General features: G+C 35.7%; 3 protein-coding genes across 3 annotated transcripts; 2 read left to right on the forward strand and 1 right to left on the reverse strand.

The window, feature by feature from the left end:
• LOC123923982 lies at positions 1-5,411 on the reverse strand. Its single transcript, XM_045976738.1, has 6 exons — positions 5,283-5,411; positions 2,125-4,383; positions 1,973-2,048; positions 1,132-1,511; positions 619-717; positions 1-369 (listed from the first exon to the last, which is right to left on the reverse strand). Exons 2-6 carry the CDS (start codon positions 4,369-4,371, stop codon positions 214-216), a joined length of 2,958 nt encoding a protein of 985 aa, XP_045832694.1. The 5' UTR covers positions 4,372-4,383; positions 5,283-5,411; the 3' UTR covers positions 1-213.
• Positions 5,412-6,461: 1,050 nt separating this feature from the next.
• Positions 6,462-15,374, forward strand: LOC123923761. The gene is made up of 2 exons (XM_045976493.1): positions 6,462-6,550; positions 12,961-15,374. Exon 2 carries the CDS (start codon positions 13,194-13,196, stop codon positions 15,168-15,170), a length of 1,977 nt encoding a protein of 658 aa, XP_045832449.1. The 5' UTR covers positions 6,462-6,550; positions 12,961-13,193; the 3' UTR covers positions 15,171-15,374.
• A 2,683-nt stretch (positions 15,375-18,057) lies between these two features.
• On the forward strand, positions 18,058-20,447 carry LOC123924689 (aldehyde oxidase GLOX). The gene has a single exon (XM_045977648.1). The coding sequence runs from the start codon at positions 18,653-18,655 to the stop codon at positions 20,261-20,263; it is 1,611 nt and encodes a 536-aa protein (XP_045833604.1). The 5' UTR covers positions 18,058-18,652; the 3' UTR covers positions 20,264-20,447.
• The last annotated feature ends 4,487 nt before the right edge of the window (positions 20,448-24,934 follow it).

A 24,934-nucleotide genomic window follows, 5' to 3' on the forward strand; every position in this document is an offset into this window, starting at 1 on the left:
AATAAAAAAAAATCTTAAAACAAGTATAAAGAGTCAAGTCAACAAAGTATCAATTGAATTAACTTCCTGCATAGATGGGAAAACAACATAATTCCCCGTTCCCCAGCAGGGATACAATATTTTTACATCGATCAATCTTATTAATACAATATTAGTAAGTAGCTGCTAATATACAGAAAATGTCATCTCATGTGATTAAAGCAACATTTCCTTTTACTTGGATTCTGACAAATGTCCCTCGTCTTCTTCGTAGAATCTAACCTGGCACAGCCTTCCACCTGCTTCATCAGCAAATGCTATTTTTTTCTCTCTACGCACTACTTTCGGAGGTGAGACTACATCTTGTGGAGTTGAACTCTCAGCTAGTTTCTGCAGTTGATTGATCAGTAATTAAGCAAACAAAAAACAGGAAATTAAACCATACAAAGCTGTTAATATTCAAAAGAGCTACGAAGCACTAACACCTAACTTGACATTGACAACATAGACACCGATAATAATTTAAGAAAATAAATGTGATTTGTAGGATTCAGACAAGTGTTGGATGCTAGAAATGCCTTTCAACCTAAAATGACAGTGATTTGTAGGATTCAGAAGTACAGTAGAGGACGAACTAACCATAACTTTACAGAAACGGTTGCAATCCCTTGACATGTAGGACAGCCACCGTTTTGCACCTTCTTCAGCTTTTGTCGCACTTTTGACAGCCATTCTTGCCTGAAAATAAAAAATTATATACAAATATTAAAACCTGCCAATTTAAATGTATTCCCACACACCTGAAAAATTGAAATTACAAGAAATATGTACAATTTTAAGTAACTTAAAATAGGATTGTAGGAAGAGAAAACAAAGCTATATAAAGCCAGCATAATCTGCTTTACTAATTGACAGATTGGGCAAATAATGAACCAAAAATATGAAAACTAATAGACTACGCCCTCCGGTTTCAAATATAAGCAAAAAATTGCTTTCCAGATTCATTAATTATTTAATGATTCTGGAAAAATGCAGAAACTATACCACGCAGAAATTGCACCGTTACTCAAAAAGATGGACTCGAATCAAACTATCATGATTTTCTGCTGTAGCAACTATCATCCACTAAAGAACAAGTTTATGGTATCATACCTCGTTTACTTTATATCTCAAAGAGGTATTAAGACAGAACTCAGATCGTAACATATCATCCACAATATCCTTCATTGACTTCAACTCTTTTGTGAGTTTCATAGCAAGACATTCTGCATCATTCATCTGCTGCTTTGAAAATGCAATAGCACTCTTTGAGCAATTCTGTAAAGTGCTGCACCCCATGTGGGTTGCTGAGCGAGAAGAACTGCGAATCTTGGAAACGCCCTTAAGATTCGAACTACTTTTAGAAGGCTTCGGAGGAATAACTCTAATTTTTTTAGGGCTATTAATAACTTGAGGTCTTGTGATATCATTAAGCCCTTCAGCATCACTATTCTCATCAGTCTGTTCAGTAAATTGCAGTGCTCCTTTGCGTTCTGAAATCATTATAACCAAATGTAAGTAAAAAAAGATAGGTAAAAGATTGAGATATTCAGAGAACAAAAATATTAATATTATATGCATAAGAAAAAAACATAGCCACTTCCAAATAAACCCAAATTATATATGACAGAGAGAAATGAAATCATTAGAATACAAAAAAAATTATTCTCACTACTAATAAAATCCCGTTAGCAGTTTCAAGCATTACTATAACTACAATGGAAGCAAGGTTTTTTTTTTTGACTAAACAATGGAAGCAAAGGTTTAACTTGTGCATATCATGATACTTCTCACATGGCCAATAGCTATACAGCCACATTTTTCCTCTAGATTATTTTCTAATTTTTCATCTCCCAAGATTGTCGGGTTTGTAGTTCAACAAATGTGGGAGGAATTGAAAAATGTAGTTATAATTTATGGATCTAGATCACATCAAAATACTTAAGGCACTTACTAAGACTGTTTTTATGACTGATATCAACGGACTCCATTGCTTTGCAGAGCTTTTCCTGAGAAGATGGTGAAATGGCCTGAAGAGAAACCAACTAATGAGAAAAAAGAAAAACAATAAACCACGTCAACAAAAATTTGTGATAATATTTTCACCTTTCTGGTTGATAATAGCCTTTCAGGACCATGCAGCTTTGGACTACCTTCATGTTCATCACAGGAAGTCAAGTCATCAGCAGCCTCATTGACATGTATATTCTCACCATCATATAACGAAACAAAAGATTGCTTCTCCTCGTATTCAGGTGAATCATCTGAGCGACGAACTGGACATCCATCTGGCATGAGGCCTTGTTCGGTAGTGGGGCACAGTTTATGCTGAATCTCAACACTATCTGTGGATTCATCTTTACTGTGATCATCAAGTAAAGTATTATCAGCTCTAAACTCCAGACCTGCACAGTCAAGGTCTTCATGACTAGCCACTTTAGGTGGTGAGACTACTGTACCAATGTCATCACATACGGAATCAAAAGATTGCTTCTGCTTGTATTCAGGTGAATCATCTGAGCAACAAACCAGAGATCGATCAGGATTGAGCATATGTTCAATAGTGGAGCAGGGCTTATCCTGAACCTCAGCATCAGCTGTATATTCCTCTTTACTGCAGTCCTCAAGTAAAGTATCATCACTTCTAAACTCCAGTTCTGCAATATCAAAGTCTTTACGACTTGCCACTTCAGATAGCGACACCGGTATATCAGCATCATCATCATCAAGTTGATTGTCAAAAATATCAGAGTTATCTTCAAAGTCCATTGCTGGAAAGTTTGTAGATTGGTCGCTGCTTAGTTCAGAATTATTTATTATAATATCCATACCAGATGGACTCACCACCCGTAGTGGCATATGATAAAAAAAGTCTTTCCATTTGTAATTTATTTCATGCTGTGAATTCCATTCAAGAGTTATCTTCGCATCTTCTTTACTTTCTCTACCAGAAAAATCACTTGACCTGTCAAAACAATCACTTTCAGGACACTCAAAATTCACTTCAACAAGAGCAGCTGAATCCCCACTAGAGGGTGCGAACTCCTGACCATCTAGTATCTCTTCAGATTCATCAACTGACGCAATCTCAAAGGAGGACACTGGTTGGTCTTCTTTACTTTCTCTACTGGAACAATCACCTGGCCCGTCGAAACAATCACTCTCAGGACACTCAAAATTCACTTCAACAAGAGCAGGTGAATCCCCACTAGAGGGTGCAAATTCCTGACCATCTAGTATCTCTTCAGATTCATCAACTGACACAATCTCTAAGGAGGACACTGGGTTGTCTTCTTTACTTTCTCTGCTTGAACAATCACCTGGCCCGTCAAAACAATCATTTTCATGACACTCAAAATTCACTTGAACAAGAGCAGCTGAATCCCCAGTAGAGGATGAGAACTCCTGACCATCTAGTATCTCTTCAGATTCATCAACTGACACAATCTCTAAGGAGGACATCGGGTGGTCTTTACTTTCTCTACTTGAACAATCACCTGGACCGTCAAAACAATCATTTTCATGACAATCGAAATTCACTTCAACAAGAGCAGCTGAATCCTCGCTAGAGGGTGAGAACTCCTGACCATCTAGTATCTCTTCAGATTCGTCAACTAGCAAATTCTGTTGGGAGGACATTGGGTGGTCTTCTTTACTTTCACTTCCGGGACAGTCATTTGGCCCATCAAAACAATCATTATCAGGACATTCAAATTTAACTTCAACAAGAGCAGCTGAATCTCCACTAGAGGGTGACAACTCTTGACTATCTAGCATCTCTTTCGATTGGTCAACTGGCACAATCTCTTGGGAGGACATTGGGTGGTCTTTTACGCACTTCTTCTTCTTCTTGGTCTTCATATTCTTTGACAGTTTAGTTCTCAAGCTAGTAAGGGTCTCCATGAAATCAGGATCATCTTCTTCCATTTTCTGCTTCTCCATGTAGTCTTCCGGGGTTGACGAATCTTCAATTTTAATTTTAGAAGAGCCGAGACCTTGTGAGCGTTTTCTTTTCCTTGATTTGCAACTTTCTTTAATTTGCATTAGTGTTAACATGAAACAATCATCTTCATCATCATCCAAGTTATGGATTCTCTGAACATCACCATCATCGGCATCACTTACCCAAACATCAGGTTCGGTTTTCACTATTCCTTCCTCCATTACATCAACACATGATCTTACAGCCTCTACATCATCATTATCAGACGAGAAGCTCTCATGTTCATGTATATCTGAAATATTTCTGAATTTAAGTTTTGGTCGCCCGCGAAACACATTAAGGACATTTGTAACCAAACCACCTTTGATGATTTTGATATAATGAAGATTATCACAACGGCGAAGTTCCATTTGGATTCCCTACTGATAAATCACAAAATCCTGTTAGAAGAATAACAAAATACATCCTTTTTTTATGAAGGCAAGGCATTCCTGTTCTAGAACTAAACATGCTACAAAGTACAAAGTTCACATGATTTAAAAAACTGTCAATTACAAATACATGTCCCTAAGTGTCCTATCCAGCAAATGTACAAAGCACTTTGCAAACTACATCATTTCAAACATTGAAGCAACAAAATTACAACGTTATTGCCAAAGCAAAGATTATACGTCTCTATGCAAAAACATAAACAAAAAAGCTGCTGTAAATAAAACAACGAAGCCTACATGGTGCAGCAGGGGAAAACACATTAAACACAACCAATCTAGGGAAAACACCAATCGAATGCACAATGAAGCAACCTCAAATTGATGTAAATACATATAGAACATCAAAAACTCAAACAAACAAGGCACCAAACATGCAAGTATAATGCCAATTTAATACTACCATCAAAATTCAGATTAACACTGCAATCAAAATTCAGACAAAATCTGAACTAAACAAAAATTATGGGTATCAGATCCAACTTGAAAACCTAATATTAATAATGGGTATAATTTTTATGGAAAAATAGTCCTTTTTTATCCCTTTCAAATGCTCTCTCCTGAAGCTATAAAAATTAGGGTTTGTTTCATCAACATAGGTTAATCTAAACAAACAATAGTTCAAAATACAGCTAGAAAGTAACGATTCAGCATTCACAATAAGAACAAATAACTCAAATATTAAACTAATTCTACGATTTGAAGCAAATTCATCATGGAGATAATAAAAGGAAAAATCGAATTGAAAGATATTTGAACAAAAACAACGAAAGAGGGGTTTTTCAGATCTGAGAAATAAATGCGAAATTGAAAAGAAATGGACGATTTCTAACCTTTTGGATAGGATTGGATTCAGTGGTGTGCGAGAGAAGAGTGAATTGGATCTAGGGTTAACTCAACGAGGTGTGTGTAAGAAAACACCGAAAACACTGAGATATAGAAATGATGAAAGGTGCGAAGGCGCCAAATCATTTTGGCGGGAATGTATTAAAAATTAGGGTGACTCATTATATCGCGGCAAATCACAATTTGAATCTCTTTATCGAAGAGTCGTTCGCATTTAGCGCGCGGTATGTTCATTGAATAGATTATCTTTAGTGAAAATATTTTGGCTAAATTATTATTATTTTCTTTTAACTAAATTTTTAGTCTTAATTATACTTCCTCCCATCATAATAGTTCATTCTATTAATTTTTAACCCCAATATATATTAGGTGAGCCAAAATTAAGAGATAAAAAATATGCAGAAAGGTGATTTTAGGCCAATAAATATTCGTTCTAGTTTTCTTAATTATACTTCCTCCCATCATAATAGTTCATTCTATTAACTTTTAACCCCAGTATATATTAGGTGATAAAAATAGTAATTTAGCCAAAAAAAAAAAAAAAAAGATTGTCTTATATGCTCATGTAATTGAGACTCATGCAAAAATATAAGTAAAAAAGTTGAATAAGATAGCTACTCATTATAATGTGGCAAATCACAATTTAAATTTTAAGTCTCCAAATAATTGTTTATACTTAATGCGTTGACGTGTCTTGTTAAAAAAAAAAATGCATTGACGTGTGTTTTGAATGGGATTATCTTCGGTGAGAAAAATTCCTGTGTTTTTTTACATGTTTAAGTGTGACTTGTGCAGAAACACAAAAAAAGTAAAAAAGTTTAATAATTTGAATCTTAGTTATTGGAGAGTTGTTCACATTTAGCGTGCCAATATTAGCTTTGAATGGAAATATCTTTTTTGAAAAGATTTTTTATTTTTGGAACAAAGATTTTTTATATTCTCTTGTAATGTAACTGTTACTCTTGTGAAAACACAATAGAAGTTAAAAAGTTGAACAAAATGGCAACTTGTTATAATGCGGTAAAATCCAATTTGAATCTTAATTCTTGGAGTTGCCCACATTCCGTGCTAGTATGCACTTTGAATCAAACTGTCTTTAGTGAAAAACTATATTAGTTTCTCTCATGCAATTTGTGTCCGAGCAAAATAAATAACATGAGAGAAATTGATAGAAGATTATGGAGTAATTAGTTAGATAATTATGAGTAGTAGTTTATTAAATAATTTAGATATTAATGAAACATAGTATTTATATGTTGGAAAATGAACATAGTAGTGTTCATTTATGTGTGGAAGTTGATCCATTGTGATTGGAAATAAAATGGGATGAACACTTTGGTCTTGTAGGACTTGGAACTAAGTAGTGTGAATTAAAAAAAGTGGGAAAAATTCTCACATTGCTTAGAACACTCTCTTTAGTAGTGTGTATATATCCCAATGTGACTAACATTTCTTATTCATAAAATTAACTAATTTTTTAGTTAATTAAGCTGGTCCAAGGAGCCACTTATTGCTGACTCATCATAGCAGCCAGCTTGATTTTGTTCCGTTGAAAAGAGATTCTTCCATTATTGCATTAATCACACATAATAGTGCACATTATAGTGCATTAGTATTTGTTCCAACGTTACAATTTCCTCTTCATTTTGGCTGAAGCTTTCTTCTATTTACGTATCATTCTTTCTTTAGAAAGGCAACACAATATATATAATTTATTCTTCTTGTTTCAGCAACATAGACACATATAACAAGAATTCATAAAAAAAATCAAAACACCACTCTCTCTTGAAGCCTTGTTCTATATACAAAATTCTCTTCTAAATTATTCTTTCTTTTGTGTTTCATTGGTTTTGTGAACTGGTAATGTTGTACCAGCACTGATATTGTTGTATCAGTGAGATTGATATAGTTGTATCAATTTTCGAGTGGTTTTGTAGAACCATTCAAGAAGGTGTTCCTTCTCCGATCATTACAGTGCAGTACTTGATCGGTTCTGTGTTGAACAGGGCTGTTTTATCCTGGGGACGACGCGGTTGGATTGTCTGCTTTGCACAATTTAAGCAGTACCGCGAAACGTCTTAAAGAGAGCGACCTAGTACGCGACTCAGCCAATAAAATCTTCAGTTCTAAATTTTTAGAAAATTATTTTTTCAATATCAAAGAACAACAATTTTAAGACGATTTCAAAACTGCTATGGATACTGAAGATGTTATTGGCAATTCGGTTGTTGGTGCAACTGAAAGACCGTTTAAGTTTGAAGGACTCCACTTCAAACGTTGGCAACAGAAAATGTTTTTCTTCTTAACCTTAAAAAAAGTTGTCTACGTTTTAAGTGATGAGATGCCTCTTGTTGTTTCTGCTGGTTCAAGTTCAGGAACAAATCAAACTCTCGCCATCAATGGTGAAAACGGTGAAAAATCTGATGCTGAAAAACAAAAAGAAAAGGATTCGATTGATCCTACAGCACAAATTAAAGCCCAAGAGCTTCAACTGAAAAAGGAACAACAAATATGGTTGCATAATGATTATGTATGCAAAGGCTATATCATAAATGGTCTCTGTGATGATTTGTATGACTATTATAGTACATACAACCGTGCTAAAGATGTTTGGGAGGCGCTGAAAAAGAAGTATGATACTGAGGAGGCTGGTGTGAAGAAGTATGCTGTTAGTAGGTACCTGAAGTACCAGATGGTGGATGAAAGATCTGTGGAGGCGCAATCCCATGAGCTCTAGAAAATTGCACATGAAATCATAATTGAAGGTATGCCTCTTGATGAACAATTTCAAATTGCAGTGATGATTGACAAACTGCCCCCGAGTTGGAAAGAATTCAAAAACCAACTTCGGCATAAAACAAAAGAATTTTCTATTGAAAGTCTGATTACCCGCCTCCGAATTGAGGAGGAATCCAGGAGACAAGATCAGAAAGAAGAAGAAAAGGCCTATGTGGTCACCGGTAACAAAAAGAATTTCGGTGCGGTTCTGAAGCCTAAAGGCAAACAATTAAAGAATCAGAACCGTGGTCAAATGAACCGAAATAAGAATGGTAACCCTTCAAGGGCCCATAATGCTCAGCAGCAGCCACCAAGAAATGACAATGGTGCAAGTGGTGTAACATGTTTCACTTGTGGTAGACCTGGTCATTATGCTAAAACTTGTAGACTCAGAAAAAAACTTGTTGCTACCTCTAATGCACAAGTTAACGTGACTGAAGAGCCATATGTGGCTATGATCACCGAAATCAATATGATTGGTGGTACTGATGGTTGGTGGATAGATACTGGCGCTACACGCCATATCTGTTTTGAACGTGCTATGTTTAAGACATACACGGCTGCTGAAAATAAGAAGGTGCAAATGGGTAATGCTCACACTTCTAATGTTGCTGGTATTGGGGATGTTGAATTGAAGTTCACATCTGGAAAGACTCTGATCTTGAAGGATGTCATGCATGTGCCTGACATGAGAAAGAATTTAGTTTCTGGTTTTCTTCTTAATAAGGCTGAGTTTAATCAGAATATTGGGGCAAATTTGTACACCATCACTAAGAATGGTATTTTTATAGGAAAAGGGTACGCCACTGATGGCATGTTTAAGCTTAATGTTGATTTGAATAAAATTTCTCCTTCCGTTTACTATGTGTGTGATTTTAATATTTGGCATGCTAGACTTTGTCATGTTGGTAAAAAATCTATGTTTAATCTAAGCAACGTAGGATTAATTCCAAAGTTTAATAATAATAATAATAACAACATAGAAAAATGTGAATTTTGTAGTCAAGCGAAAATAACTAAAACTTCACATAAATCAGTTATTAGAGAATCTGAACCATTAGATTTAATTCATTCTGATATATGTGAACTTGATGGAACTTTAACTAGAAATGGTAAACGATATTTTATCACTTTTATTGACGATTGCTCTGATTATACTGTTGTATATCTAATAAAGAATAAAAGTGAAGCGCTTGATATGATTAAAATTTTTGTGACTGAAATTGAAAATCAATTTAGTAAGAAAATTAAAAGGCTTCGTAGTGATAGGGGAACTGAGTATGATTCTATTTTGTGCAATGAATTTTATAAACAACATGGAATTATACACGAAACGACTGCGCCATATTCACCTGAAATGAATGGTAAAGCAGAAAGAAAAAATAGAACTCTTACTGAACTAGTTGTAGCTAGTATGCTCCATTCTGGTGCTGCCTCACACTGGTGGGGGGAAATTATATTGACTGTTTGCTATGTCCTGAATAGAATCCCCAAGGCTAATAATGTGGTCTCACCTTATGAGATATTAAAGAAAAGACAACCTAACTTGTCTTATTTGAGAACTTGGGGATGTCTAGCTTATGTCAGGATACCGGATCCAAAGCGGGTTAAACTCGCTAGTCGTGCCTATGAGTGTGTCTTCATTGGCTATGCGGCAAACAGTAAGGCTTATAGGTTTTTTGACCTAAATGCTAAAGTTACCATAGAATCGGTTGATGCTGATTTCTATGAAGATAAATTTCCTTTTAAATCAAGAAATAGTGGGGGCAATGAATCCACAAATAGTGGGGGCACCGAATCAAGTCACATTCCTGTGATAAGAAATTTTGAGAGCAACAAAGAAATTGAACTTCGAAGAAGTAAAAGAGTAAGAGTACCTAAAGATTATGGACCGGATTATTCGGTGTATTCTTTAGAAGAAGACCCTACGAGTCTTCAAGATGCCTTGTCATCTTTGGATGCAGATTTATGGCAAGAAGCTATAAATGATGAGATGGAATCTCTTGAATCTAACGGGACCTGGCACTTAGTAGAGTTGCCTCCTGGTTGCAAACCAATTGGTTGTAAATGGATTTTGAAAAAAAGCTAAAACCCGATGGCACTGTTGATAAATACAAGGCTCGCCTTGTGGCCAAAGGCTTTAGACAAAGAGAAAATATAGATTTCTTCGATACTTTTTCTCCGGTCACTCGAATAACATCCATAAGGGTACTATTTTCAATTGCCGCTATTTATAATCTAAAAGTACACCAAATGGATGTTAAAACTGCTTTTTTAAATGGTGACTTAGAAGAAGAAATCTATGTGGAACAACCTGAAGGATTTGTAATACATGGACAAGAGCATAAGGTCTGTAAGTTAGATAAGTCCTTGTATGGACTTAAACAAGCGCCAAAACAATGGCATGTAAAGTTTGATGATTTGATGATCTCAAACGGATTCAAAGTGAATGAAAGTGACAAATGCATTTATTATAAATATGAAAATGGCATTTGCACTATTGTATGTCTCTATGTAGACGATTTACTCATCTTTGGATCAAACATGACTGCTGTAAACGCAGTGAAATCATTGTTATGTAACAACTTTGATATGAAAGACCTCGGAGAGGCAAGTGTGATTCTTGGGATCAAGATCACTAGGTCAAAGGAGGGAATAACTTTAGATCAATCCCACTATGTGGAAAAGATTCTAAAGAAATATAATTACTTTGACTGTAAACCTGCTTGTACGCCGTATGATTCCAGTGTAAAACTGTTTAAGAACACTGGTGAAAGCGTAAGACAAACTGAATATGCGAGCATCATTGGCAGTCTTAGGTATGCCACTGATTGTACCAGACCCGACATAGCATATGTCGTCGGACTGTTGTGCAGGTTTACTAGTAGGCCCAGTAATGAGCATTGGCAAGCCATTGAGAGAGTCATGAGGTACCTTAAAAGGACCATGAATCTTGGATTGCATTATCAAAGATTTCCTCCTGTACTTGAAGGGTACAGTGATGCTGATTGGAACACCTTGTCGGATGATTCCAAAGCGACTAGTGGCTATATATTCAATATAGCTGGAGGAGCTGTGTCATGGAAATCAAAGAAACAGACTATATTGGCTCAGTCCACTATGGAGTCTGAAATGATAGCGCTTGCCACTGCTAGTGAAGAAGCAAGTTGGTTGAGATGCTTGCTATCTGAGATTCCCTTGTGGGAAAAACCTATGCCAGCTGTGTTGATCCACTGCGATAGTACCGCGGCTATTGCTAAAATTGAGAATCGATTCTATAATGGCAAGAAACGTCAAATAAGACGTAAACACAGCACAGTGAGAGAGATGATCACTAAAGGTGCTGTGAGAGTGGATCATGTACGCACTGACGAAAATTTAGCGGATCCTTTGACGAAAGGACTAGCTAGAGAGAAAGTCCATAATACATCTAAAAAGATGGGACTAATGCCTATACGAATTTCTCATGATGGAAACCCAACCTAAAAGACTGGAGATCCCAAGAATTAGGTTCAATGGGTAATAACAAGTCGTGAGAAGTTAATAATGATCATGCAAATAAAAATAAGAAAAGCATGATTCCTGAAAGCGAAAGGATGAGTTGAAACTCTTAATGAGATCTATACTCTGTATGAGTGGAGTACCGAGCTTCAGGAGTACTCTTGATAGACTCACCTATATGAATGTGGAACTGAGGCCGGTTCCTATGGAATTTAGAGGCGAATTCCTAGAGCTTTCATGAAACCGGGATTAACGTGCAGGGCCAATAAAGCACGAGCTATTAAGAAACACCTTGTGAAAAGGTTGTGTGCGGGTTTGAGAAAAATCTGAGATAGAGTTCAAGACAAGTGTCACTCTTGCTAAATCGGGCTCTTACTCGCTATGCAAAGGTTCAAGTCATAGACACCTTTGCTTATGCACAATCTTTTAGAAACCTTTGAAACACTTTTTTAAATTCAAGTGGGGGATTGTTGGAAAATGAACATAGTAGTGTTCATTTATGTGTGGAAGTTGATCCATTGTGATTGAAAATAAAATGGGATGAACACTTTGGTCTTGTAGGACTTGGAACTAAGTAGTGTGAATTAAAAAAAGTGGGAAAAATTCTCACATTGCTTAGAACACTCTCTTTAGTAGTGTGTATATATCCCAATGTGACTAACATTTCTTATTCACAAAATTAACTAATTTTTTAGTTAATTAAGCTGGTCCAAGGAGCCACTTATTGCTGACTCATCATAGCAGCCAGCTTGATTTTGTTCCGTTGAAAAGAGATTCTTCCATTATTGCATTAATCCACACATAATAGTGCACATTATAGTGCATTAGTATTTGTTCCAACGTTACAATTTCCTCTTCATTTTGGCTGAAGCTTTCTTCTATTTACGTATCATTCTTTCTTTAGAAAGGCAACACAATATATATAATTTATTCTTCTTGTTTCAGCAACATAGACACATATAACAAGAATTCATAAAAAAATCAAAACACCACTCTCTCTTGAAGCCTTGTTCTATATACAAAATTCTCTTCTAAATTATTCTTTCTTTTGTGTTTCATTGGTTTTGTGAACTGGTAATGTTGTACCAGCACTGATATTGTTGTATCAGTGAGATTGATATAGTTGTATCAATTTTCGAGTGGTTTTGTAGAACCATTCAAGGTGTTCCTTCTCCGATCATTACAGTGCAGTACTTGATCGGTTCTGTGTTGAACAGGGCTGTTTTATCCTGGGGACGACGCGGTTGGATTGTCTGCTTTGCACAATTTAAGCAGTACCGCGAAACGTCTTAAAGAGAGCGACCTAGTACGCGACTCAGCCAATAAAATCTTCAGTTCTAAATTTTTAGAAAATTATTTTTTCAATATCAAAGAACAACATTATATTATTAGTTGGTCATCTATGCTATTGGGTTTTGTTTGGTTGAGCTTTATCCTCTAGGCCCATTAAGAGTCTTATATATATGTAGTGTTCTTATCAATTTGGAATCAATCAAGGAAATGAATCAATTTATCTTTTATTTTATTTATCTTTATTTATTGTTTTTCTTAGGTTTAGCTTAGTATAGCTTGATAGAGCTTCGACACTCTATCAATTGGTGCTTTCATTCTTGAACACCATGGCCTTTTCAAACCCTACTCATCTCTATTATCCAGATCCCACCACCATTCCAACCTTTTCTCCATTTTACTCTTCCACCATCCCTCCCACTTATCCCACAACCATACCAAACCTAACTCCAACCCCTACACCCAACCCAAGTTTTCCTTCATATCCACATCACCTTCATGACCCATCATACCACCCACCACCAAGTTTCACCTATCCACCTTACTCTTCATACCCAAACAGCACCGCATCACCATCACCAAACCATTACACATCATACACAACTTCTTCTCCATCTGATTATGCATATTCAAATCACTACAATTCCTACCAAGACACAAACCTATCGCCTCCCATCATTACCCACAACACCACCAACACCTTGCAGCAACAAGCCAATACCATCCAACAACCTTTCTACCACCATCAGCCACCCAATACCTCCACTCCCATCTATCATCATGTTGACCTTCCCTCTCACCAGAACCAAAACCCCACACCAACAGTCTCTCCTTCATTTCCTACTCACACCATTCACAAGCCACCAACACCCACTCCATCACCAAACCCATATATCTCCTCACCGTCACCACAAACACTCCCTCCTTCAAGATTAGAGACAAAACTTGCAAATTTTGATGGCAGTGAAGATGCTTATTGGTGGATTATTTGCTCTGAAAAATCCTTCAACAACAGGAATCATAGCTTATCAGATGCAGAGAAAATAATTGAAAGTATTTTAGCATTAAGAGGTGCTGCTCTCACGTGGTGGTTCAGTTGGTTTCCCACACACCGAAGGCCATGTTGGGACTCTTTCACATGTGGATTACTTCGGCAATTCAAGCCTGAATGGATACCCATTTTACCCATTGATGGTGAAGAAGACTCAACCAAAGAAGATACTGAGTTCATCACTTTGGTTGAAGAAAAAGAAGCACCTGCAATGATAGAAGATACTACCACCATTGAAGGTGAAGAAGAAGAACCAACAGTCAAAGAAGAAGCAAAAAAAATTATTGATGGTGGCCGTGATTTCTTCTCCATGACCAATCAGAATTTTGAAACAGTTGAGAAAGGGCAAGAATCCAAAACTCACCATGACTCTCTATCAATTTCTCTGTGTCCAAAACCACAAACAACAACACAGTTTCCTTCAACTTTGCCGCCGTCGGCGCCGTCGTTAAAACCACCAGACCCGCCACCTAAACCACCTGATCAACTCATGGTTCACTCTGTCCATCCATTTTCGGCTTCGCCATTGAAACCGCCGGAACCACCACCGCTACCTCCTCCGTCTCCGAAACCATTGGTTGTACTCGACGCCATGACCACAACAAAAATTTTGTCTCCTCCGCTGCCGTTTCCGCCTCCGAAGCCACCGGACAAAACTCCAACGCCGATGTCGACACCAAAACCACCAGACAAGGTCCTACCTTTGTTCATGATGTCGTCGCCGATGCCACTGCTCAACCATCCACTCCCCCGACCACCGCCAAAGCCAAATTATCATGGCTCACCTCTAAGCTTCAACCACCGTCACATTGGGTACGAGTTGCTCTCTCTCTCTATCACCATGAATTTCGTACAATTTCAAAGGGAAAAACAACTGTCTCCAACTATTGCAAATTGGCCGCCGTTAGATCAACTTCCTACTCCTAGTGGTACATCATGGCCGTTCATTGAAAACATAATTCTTGTGAATCCTTCCAAACCAACAGAAAATTGGCACATGTCAAGTGTATTTCCACAACCCACAAACGTGATGTGTGCATGTGTCCTTGTATCAGCTTTTGTCCACTTGCATGAATTCAAAGCATGCTATATGCAATTTTTATTATTATTTTTTGAATTGGGCTTAAGAGCAACGGACCAAAAAAATTTATTTGGACCGCTTTACATTCATCAAGTTGACTCATCTCTGAACCTTGAGGACAAGGTTCAAGTGAACCCGGCGGTAATGATAGAAGATTATGGAGTAATTAGTTAGATAATTATGAGTAGTAGTTTATTAAATAATTTAGATATTAATGAAACATAGTATTTATATTATTAGTTGGTCATCTATGCTATTGAGTTTTGTTTGGTTGAGCTTTATCCTCTAGGCCCATTAAGAGTCTTATATATATGTAGTGTTCTTATCAATTTGGAATCAATCAAGGAAATGAATCAATTTATCTTTTATTTTATTTATCTTTATTTATTGTTTTTCTTAGGTTTAGCTTAGTATAGCTTGATAGAGCTTCGACACTCTATCAGAAATGACTCGAGAGGATCCAAATCCGTAATCGTGACATGTACAAATATCGAAGTAAAAATATTGAATAAAGAAACAAACACTTAAAATAGGAGTAGATGATATACTATGTCTATGTTTGGTTGGGCGGTAGACATAGCCAAACACACGTTAACTACATAAAAAGTGATTTTACCATGATATTTTGTTGTTTGTGTTTTCAAAGTAAAATTGTTTTTTTACTCCAAACTCACGTTTACTAGAAGCAGGAATATGTAGCTTCTGCGTTTCCTTGAATCAATTCTGAATTTCAATTTTTGTTTCCCAAAACCATCTTCCCTTATTACCCTTTATTAGTGTCTTCCATGTTTGTTGTTCAATTGGAATAAGTCAAACAGAGAACAAGGAGTGGAGGGGTTTCCAGCGAAGAATTGTTGCTTGCAAGGAAGAATTGGTCTCTCATATATGACGGCAGTCAGTGACCTAGATTATTTGACGGTGGTTTTGTATGATGATAGAGATTAGGCAGTTGTTAGTGGCATATAGAATGGGTTATATATATTTTTTCATTTCACTAGCCTACTAGCTAAAAATTCTATCTTAAAGCTTAATAAGTAGAGTTTTTGAAGTTCAAACTCTAACTCTGTATATATAATGTGATATTCTTATCAATTCAGCTAAGTTCACGGGACCAGGATATAGACTTTTAGATACAATTAAAAGGATAATTTGGTCACTATACTTTTATACTCATTTTTTATTCAAACTATCCAAACAACATCAACTAATAAAAATAATTTTTACATAAGTATATCCAAACATAAATCAATTTATTTAACTCACTTTTAATCAAAATCAATTATATCCAAATCAATTATAGTCACCGCAAAACCAAACACACATGTGAAAAGTAACAACTACATGAAACATTTTTTTTAAACCATCGCCTATAAATCTTTTCTCTCCCTTTATTACTCTCTCAATGGAAGGTGTGGAAGTGTGGAACCTATGAGTCTCATAAGTCTCATGTTATATGAGAGGAGTCATTGTTAGGGTCGGGCAATGTGTGTGCCACTTCACACAGCCTCGAAAAATAGGGGTCTTAATAAAAAATATATGATACATAGTGGTCGTATTTGTAGATGGAGGTACAAAACATAAAATCATCACAATATCAGATAACGCTCAATTGGCCCAGTGCCAAGCTAAGTCAATCCACTCAACAAAAACAAGAAATGTAAATAGAAAATAAAATTTTAGCGGGCAGAGAAAGGAAGCACAAATAAAAACCATACCGCACCACCACCATCATAAGCCCTCTCCTCCTACTCGATGACCCACAGATTTCAATAAATCTACAACTACAAAAAGGTCTAAAACCTACTGATTTCAATAAATCTGAAAAATTATCATAGAGTCTTGGAACGAGAAAGCCAATCAGGCACCACAACAACCAAATAGAGCATTCCACGATAACGGAACAAACCACTCGACGGCATAACAATTAGCCCCAATAGCAAGATCTGGTCGTTGCAACACTCTGTCAGCAACCAATCAACACCAACGAAAATTGCAACACCATTTAAAAACTACCACAACTTTATCAGCGTGGTGGAGATTAACAGCAAAGAGGAGTGTAGCAACTCCAACATGATGAAACCGACAGTCCCACATTACGTGACGTCATCACAGTATAAAAAATTGAAGTAGAAAGTCGTAAAAGTTGTCAAATTATACAAGGACCTCTTAAAGAATTATATCTGAAACTTATGACTTACACATTCAAAAACTTTTCAAGTTAGTTTATATTTTATTTGTGCCTTAAGGGCACATGTTAAGCTACCTAAAAATAGAAATATAGCATTTAATGATACAAAGAATTTAATGTTTAGATAATTGAATACACCACAAGTTCAATAATTTTTTTTCACATTTATCTTCTTAACATGTGCCCTTAAGGGCATAAGTTAACATTCTCCTATTTTATAACATCATGCAGCACACACATTGTGGAATATACAAAAATACTTGGTATTCACATGTTAAGCTACCTAAAAATAGAAATATAGCATTTAATGATACAAAGAATTTAATGTTTAGATAATTGAATACACCACAAGTTCAATAATTTTTTTTCACATTTATCTTCTTAACATGTACCCTTAAGGGCATAAGTTAACATTCTCCTATTTTATAACATCATGCAGCACACACATTGTTGAATATACAAAAATACTTGGCAATTGGCATTCATGTCATGAGATCTTCTACTATATATAAATAAGTATTTGAGTTTAAATCTCCTAAATTTTAGTCCAAACAATTGATACTTTTATTAAAAGGGTCGTGCTACCTAGTGTCTTTGGGACACTAGATAAGAAATTCAAAAGTAATACATTTAACATTGAAAAAAAATCATGCTTTACATTTTAAAAAAGTTTACACACAAGTTGCAAGACTATTTTAGTAATTTTGCTCTCATGAACATTCTTAAAATATGCATAAAATGTAGAAAATAGAATGAAAACTAGAGTATAAATTTACAAAATAGTAAGTACCGAATAAAATAGCACATGACAAGAAAATAATGTATCAAAGAGGCACTCTGAACAAAAAAATTATCTTATAACTCAATGAAAACAAAAATTCTTATTTTTATTTGGTCCTTTACTAACTATTTTATTCAGTCCCATAATCAATTTTTAAATTAAACAAAATACAACAAAAATTATCCAGTTCAATTCTCAATATTTTAGCCGATGAAAAGCACATGCTCAAATACGGATCAAGATTTACTACAGTAGCATATCACACAGTTTTCACACTGTTTTCAATCTGGACTATTCATTATCAATCAGACCGTATATATTGATTCTGTGACAAAATCTCTAAAAATGATCACAACTATATATTAGAGATCGGACGGTCTTGATGCGATATAGCGTGAAAACTGTGTCAAAATGCACAGCAGGAAACCTGTTTCCTCAACTATTATCACACTTGTATAATCATTGCACACAAAAGGGAGAAAAAGAATAGTGGACATGAAAGCAAAGCAATGGTCCCAACAACAAAGCTGTGGTTTGTTGTACACTACATCATGATTGTACTTCCACTCAAAAAAATAAATCCTAATCGTACTTTTTCATTAAATTTCCACTTCAATTCTCATTCTTTATAGAAGCTTCCTCAATTCAACACCACACTTCACTTCCACTGACTCACCCTTCCCTAAAATGGAGGACACCATCCCTCTCTTTCTAACATGCTTCATCACACTCTTCACAATATTCCCAACCCCAACACGTGCCACTCTCCCAGGCACGTGGGAGCTTCTAATCCCAAATGCAGGCATAGCTTCAATGCACACAGCAGTAACACGCTTCAACAACGTAATCCTTTTAGACCGAACCAACACCGGTCCATCACGTAAACTCCTCCCAAAAAACCACTGCCGGTTCGACCGAAACGACGCCGTTTTAAAAAAAGATTGTTACGCTCACTCAATTCTCTTCGACCCCAAAAAAAACCAACTCCGTCCCTTAAAAATCCTCACTGACACGTGGTGTTCTTCCGGTGCGTTTCTCCCTAACGGAACACTTTTACAAACCGGCGGTGATATAGACGGGTTCAAAAAGATCCGAAAATTTGACCCGTGTAATTCAAACGGGTCATGCGATTGGGAAGAGTTAAACGACGTCGAATTAAGCGAAGGTCGTTGGTATGCAACGAATCAAATTCTTCCAGATGGTTCTATTATTATCATCGGTGGAAGAGGTTCAAATTCTGTTGAATTTTATCCTAAACGTAAAAACGGTGCCGTTTCGTTTCCTTTTCTTTCTGAAACTGAAGATACTCAAATGGATAATCTATACCCTTACGTTCATCTTCTTCCTAACGGTAAACTCTTCGTGTTCGCGAATACGAAATCGGTTATGTACGATTTTGTTGAAAATCGTGTCGTGAAGGTTTATCCGGAGTTGATCGGTGGTCCGAGAAACTATCCGTCGGCGGGGAGTTCTGTTATGTTGGCTTTGGAAGGTGAATTTTCTGAGGCGGTGGTTGTTGTTTGTGGCGGTGCTCAATACGGTGCGTTTCTTGAACGGAATGTGGATACGCCGGCGCATGGGAGTTGTGGTCGGATAATGGCGACGGGATCCGACCCGGTTTGGGAAATGGAGGACATGCCGTTTCAGAGAATTATGGGTGATATGGTAATTTTACCAAACGGTGATGTTTTGATCATAAATGGTGCTATGAAAGGAACACAAGGTTTTGAATTGGGTTCAGATCCGTGTTTGAATCCGGTTTTATATCGACCCGATGAACCAGCCGGGTTACGGTTCATGGTTTTGAATCCGGGTACTGTACCGAGACTTTACCATTCAACGGCGAATTTGTTACCGGACGGAAGAGTTTTACTAGCGGGAAGTAATCCACACGTGTTTTATCGATTCGATGTTGAGTTTCCGACGGAGTTAAGAATTGAAGCGTTTTCGCCCGAGTATTTGGATCCGGATAAGATGAATATCCGACCCGAGATTTTGGAAGTGCCTGAACAGGTGTCGTATGGTGTGGGTTTTGATGTTGTTGTGATTGTTGAGTTACCTGTTGTGGGAATTATTGAAGTGAATTTGGGCAGTGCTCCTTTTGCTACTCATTCTTTTTCTCAAGGTCAACGGTTGGTCAAACTTGGGGTTGGTTCGGCTGTGCCGGAGAATGGTGGGAGATGGAGGATTAGATGTACAGCGCCGCCGAGTGGGATGGTTGCGCCGCCTGGATTTTATATGGTTTTTGCGGTTAATCAAGGTGTTCCAAGTGTAGCACGTTGGATACATGTGTCATAGTTGTTTTGGAGGAATGAGCTCTGATAATTTAGAGTTTAATCATAAAATAAGCAAAGTTTAATCATAAATATTTTTACTAAGAATCAAACTTAATTTATTTTAAATATGTGTGTCATAGATCGGGACAATACAATGTGTTTTCTTATTTAAGAAAAAATGAAATTTGTAATTGTATTTAGTTTTTCTTTTCTTGTTATTTTTTTGAGATTATGTAGTTAACAAAAAGTGTAAATAAGTGATGATTGATTTATTTTATGCTCTCTTCGTCTCAAAATATAAGTATCAGTTGATCATTGCACGTACACTAATGCATAATTTTGATTATAAGTATCTTTAATTGGCGATTATTAAAAATTATAAAAGTTTGATATTTTGAAAATACTCGTCGAAACAAATCAAGCAAGATCTTATATGATAATATCTATATTTATATACTTTTAAAAAAATATGATCAAAACAAGATATATGAATAGTGCATTTAGTCAAATGATGTCTTATAAAAGAGATGGATGTAGTAAATAGGAAATTACGTGGTAAGGAATTTGTGTAGTATGTTATAGGTTCTGGATTCGATCTCAACTCATTGTAAACAACAAAAAATAGGAAATTATGTGGAGTTGTATGGTGTCTGTTAATAGTAGTGGTGTCAATAATGTACCTCTCTTTAAAGAGAAGCTAGGCATGCAATTCAATATACGAGGACACTTAGTTCTTTCAAAAAGATAAATATATGAGTGTGCTCTAGTAATTTAGGTCCCACACCCAATACTAGTGGAATTTTTCTGGTTGGAATCAATGCTTTAAGAATCGGACCGGAGATCGAACCGTTAGGATCTCTGATTTACGGTTCAATCGGTTCAATCATTATTGAACCAGATAGATTGAACCGGATAATAAATGAATATATTATTATTTACTTTATAATCAATAACTAATAACTAATAATAATAAATAATAGTTAAAAAAAAAATCGTATGATGGACTTCTTTATTACATGACAAATACACCTAATTATTAGCCCAATATCTAATTTATCACATGTTAGGCCCATTATACTTAAAAAAAAAAAACCTAATTGTTTGTAGGCAAATACATAACATCACCTACTTCTATGCGCCGCTCACTTATTCCTCCAGTTTCCAATATTTTTTTTCTTTGACTTCTTCTATTTCTTCTTCTTTCATCATCCTTTTTTTCTTCTTTTGACTTCTATATACTCTTCTTTGTACTACACTTCTCTGTTCTACACTTCTTCTGTTTCTTTTCTCTGCTATGCAACTCTAGTCATGTGAACGATTGTGAGTATGACAACTTATGGAAGATTTAGAAAACACAGGAAAAGAGTCGTTTTTATACCGGAAAATAAAGGTCGCCGATGGAGATAAATCGGGTGGTTGAAATCGAGAGATAGAAAAGAGAAATTAATCATTCCGTTTCTTTTTTTACACTGAGCAATACAACAAAAAATCAGTTTTTTTACTGAGAGAAGAAACCGGCCGGTTTTCTCGATTTCCCGGTTCGCCGGTTTTTCTGGTTCTCGACAGTTCATAACGGTTCACACCGGTTTTTTCCCGGTTCCACTGACTAGCGGTTCTGGCTATTCATCTGGACCGTTGAGGTGCTCGGTTCACGGGCGAACCGATCGGACCGGCCGGTCCGGTTCTTAAAACATTGGTTGGAATTGTATTATTAATTTTGGTTTTGTCCATGTAAATGTTCACATTAGGTTCATGATGGGTTGTGATATTTCGAGTGCAGCTTTGCTCCATTTTGCATAGCTCCATTTATTCTCAATTAATTGTGTAGATTTATGACATGTGGCAAACATAAAATTAAAGGTCAAGATTAAAAGGTTGAAATTAAATTTTAGTTTAATGAAAAGAAGAAAAAAAAAATACATACGCTGTTTTTCGTTCTTTTGATACAACACAAGTTTCATCATCTTCTTCCTCTCGCTTCCATCGGTGCCACCGCCACCATTCTTTGTTCCAGCGGCGTTCCTCTGCCCTCATTGCTGATACAACATAAGTTTTGCCTCTCCTTTTTCCTTCTCGCCGTCGCCGCCCTCTCTGTTTTTCCAATCACCATCGCCGCATGTACGCTTCATCAGCGGTGCTTTATGTTTTAAATCTCTTTTGTCACCCTATTAAACTCAAATTTTCTATTTACACTGCATTATTGTCTTCTGCTTTTGATCAACTTTAGTCATCTACTCTTGTTTATTGGGGATCTGAGTTGTTCTCAGATTTGTTAAAGTTGTTCTTAATTGGGTTGAAAGACAAATTGGAGAGACAAATTGGAGAGAAAGAGTGGTGGCGTCGGCGGCAAGAGGAAGATGGTTTCTCTACTTTCTTTTATTTTTTATTAAAATTAATTAATTCTCAATTTTTTAATCTCAACCCTTGAAAACAAACTTTGCCACATGTCATAGATCTACGCAACGAATTGGGAATAAATGGAGCTATGCGAAATGGAGCAAAGCTGCACTCTGATATTTCATACTCTCTTCGATCCTAAATATAAGAGAAAATTTACTTTTTAGATACATTTAACATTTAGGGTCTGTTTGACAAGCCAAAAAGTTACCTTTTAACTTTTGTCTTATGACTTATAAGCTAAAAGACCTATTTGATAACAGTCTTTTCAGAAAGATTTTATAGCCTATTTTACTGACTTATAGCTTATTTTTCAGAAGCTATTTCAAGTAGCTTATGAGCTTATCATTTTTTCTTTCAATTTTACCCTTGTTATTTTAATAAAAACCCACTTTTATCAAAATAAATTATATCATGATATAATGCAATTTGAACGCCAAAGGCATGATGCAACGTACTGGTAAATTTCTTTTCCTTTTTCTAAGACTACTAATAAACATAATTAGATATATTAAATTAATAATATATAAAAGATTGGAAATAAATTTAAAACAAAATTTTAAAGAATAAAATTTAATTTAATAATATATAAAAAAATATATTAAATTAATAAATTTAAATAATTAAATTTGAAGTATCTTAAATATTAATTAGATATAGATTTTATAAAAATAATTACGAGAGGTTTTATTATATATTAAGAATGACCTTTTATGTCATTTTACATTTATCAGTCAGTTGAACTGCTAATTTTACCAAACATTTCAATTAGCTTATCAACCATAAGTCATCAACCACTGGCTATAAGCTATCAGCCATCAGCTATAAGCTAGCTTATCAGCCAACCGCTATTTTTGTTAAACAGAGCCTTAATGTATATAACCTATAATATAGACCAAATACATTATATTCGTAGTGAATCTAAAAAATAGATATTCTTTAGGACTATTTAGGACCGGAGGAGTCTCAACCTATAGACTTGTATACATGGATGGTTGGTTATTAACTACTGCTAACAATATACTAGTAGTAACAAACGAATTATGGTTGGACTTTGCATTTTAACTCAACAAGAAAACAATGGCAATTATTTAAAAACATGCATGGGGTGGAGAAGAGGTGGAAGACTTGCTACGTGAAAGGGAATGGGGAAGAAGACTTGCTACGTGAGAGGGGTGGATAAAAATGGTGTGCATGTGTGATGTGGAAGCCTCCCACTCAAACACGTTTTTTTTTTTTTATGTAAATAAAGTTTTTATTGTCAATACAATAATTTCAATATGTATGAATTCAACCAATCCATTGAGTTTAAGTGATTAATGAGTTATCTTTAAGATAAATTGTTGGAAAGAATTTGAATTTAATTTTTTGGTGAAGTGAGAGTTCTAATAATTGATGTGGGACTTGCTTATTCTAGTTAATCGATACTTGTAGGGAGTGTTTTGAGAAGAGTGTTAAAAACTCCTACAAAAATTGTGTTAAATAATAAATAGACATGACAAAAGAATTTGTACCTGTTTGAAATGTTTGAACTCACTTCGACGTAAAAAAGTTGAAGTAAGTGAATTTGATTTTGGTTTTTCTTGATTTTAAAAAATGGTGGCAGGACGAGTTACTCATCCGAACTTGTCCCATTTATATCAAACTTATATTTTTTACACCTCTTAAGTTAAAAATTTTAAGTTACATTGATTTGCTTATTGTTATTTTTTAAGTGAGCTTTAAACAAACAATTTCCTCAATTTTTTTGATTAAAAAAACATAGGATTTTGAGGAACTTTTATTGAAGGAGTGGTGATTGATTGCGGTAATTATCGGGTATGGTTATGGTACATAAGCCAAAACTTATGCACCATGCATAAATTTGCTTCCTACACCCAGCATATTTGCTTCCTACACCAAAAGTCAGTCCAAGCCCAAAATTAGGCAATTCATTACTCGCGCGCCCCCCATATACTACCTCATTACTTGTGCGCCCCCATTTGCTTAGCGCACCCCCAGTTTTTTTTCCTTTTTCTCCTAGATTTCTTGTGAGCCCCCCAAATTTTTTTTTCTCCCCTAGATTTCTAGCGGCCCCCAATTTTTTTCCCTCCTCCAAACTTCTAGCGCACCCCCCAAATTTCTAGCGCGCCCCCCCGTTTCCAATTAAATATTAACTTTTGTTCCTTTGAAGTATATATTATAAAAATACATTTTTAATTAATTTTCGTCATACACCCCCTCGAAGCCCAACATAATAACGAATGCTTCATGTATATATAAAGCATACTTGTCAAACATACAATTTAATTTTAAG

This window comes from Trifolium pratense, linkage group LG4, assembly GCF_020283565.1.
Source record: "Trifolium pratense cultivar HEN17-A07 linkage group LG4, ARS_RC_1.1, whole genome shotgun sequence".
In the NCBI taxonomy this organism is placed as follows: Eukaryota; Viridiplantae; Streptophyta; class Magnoliopsida; order Fabales; family Fabaceae; genus Trifolium; species Trifolium pratense.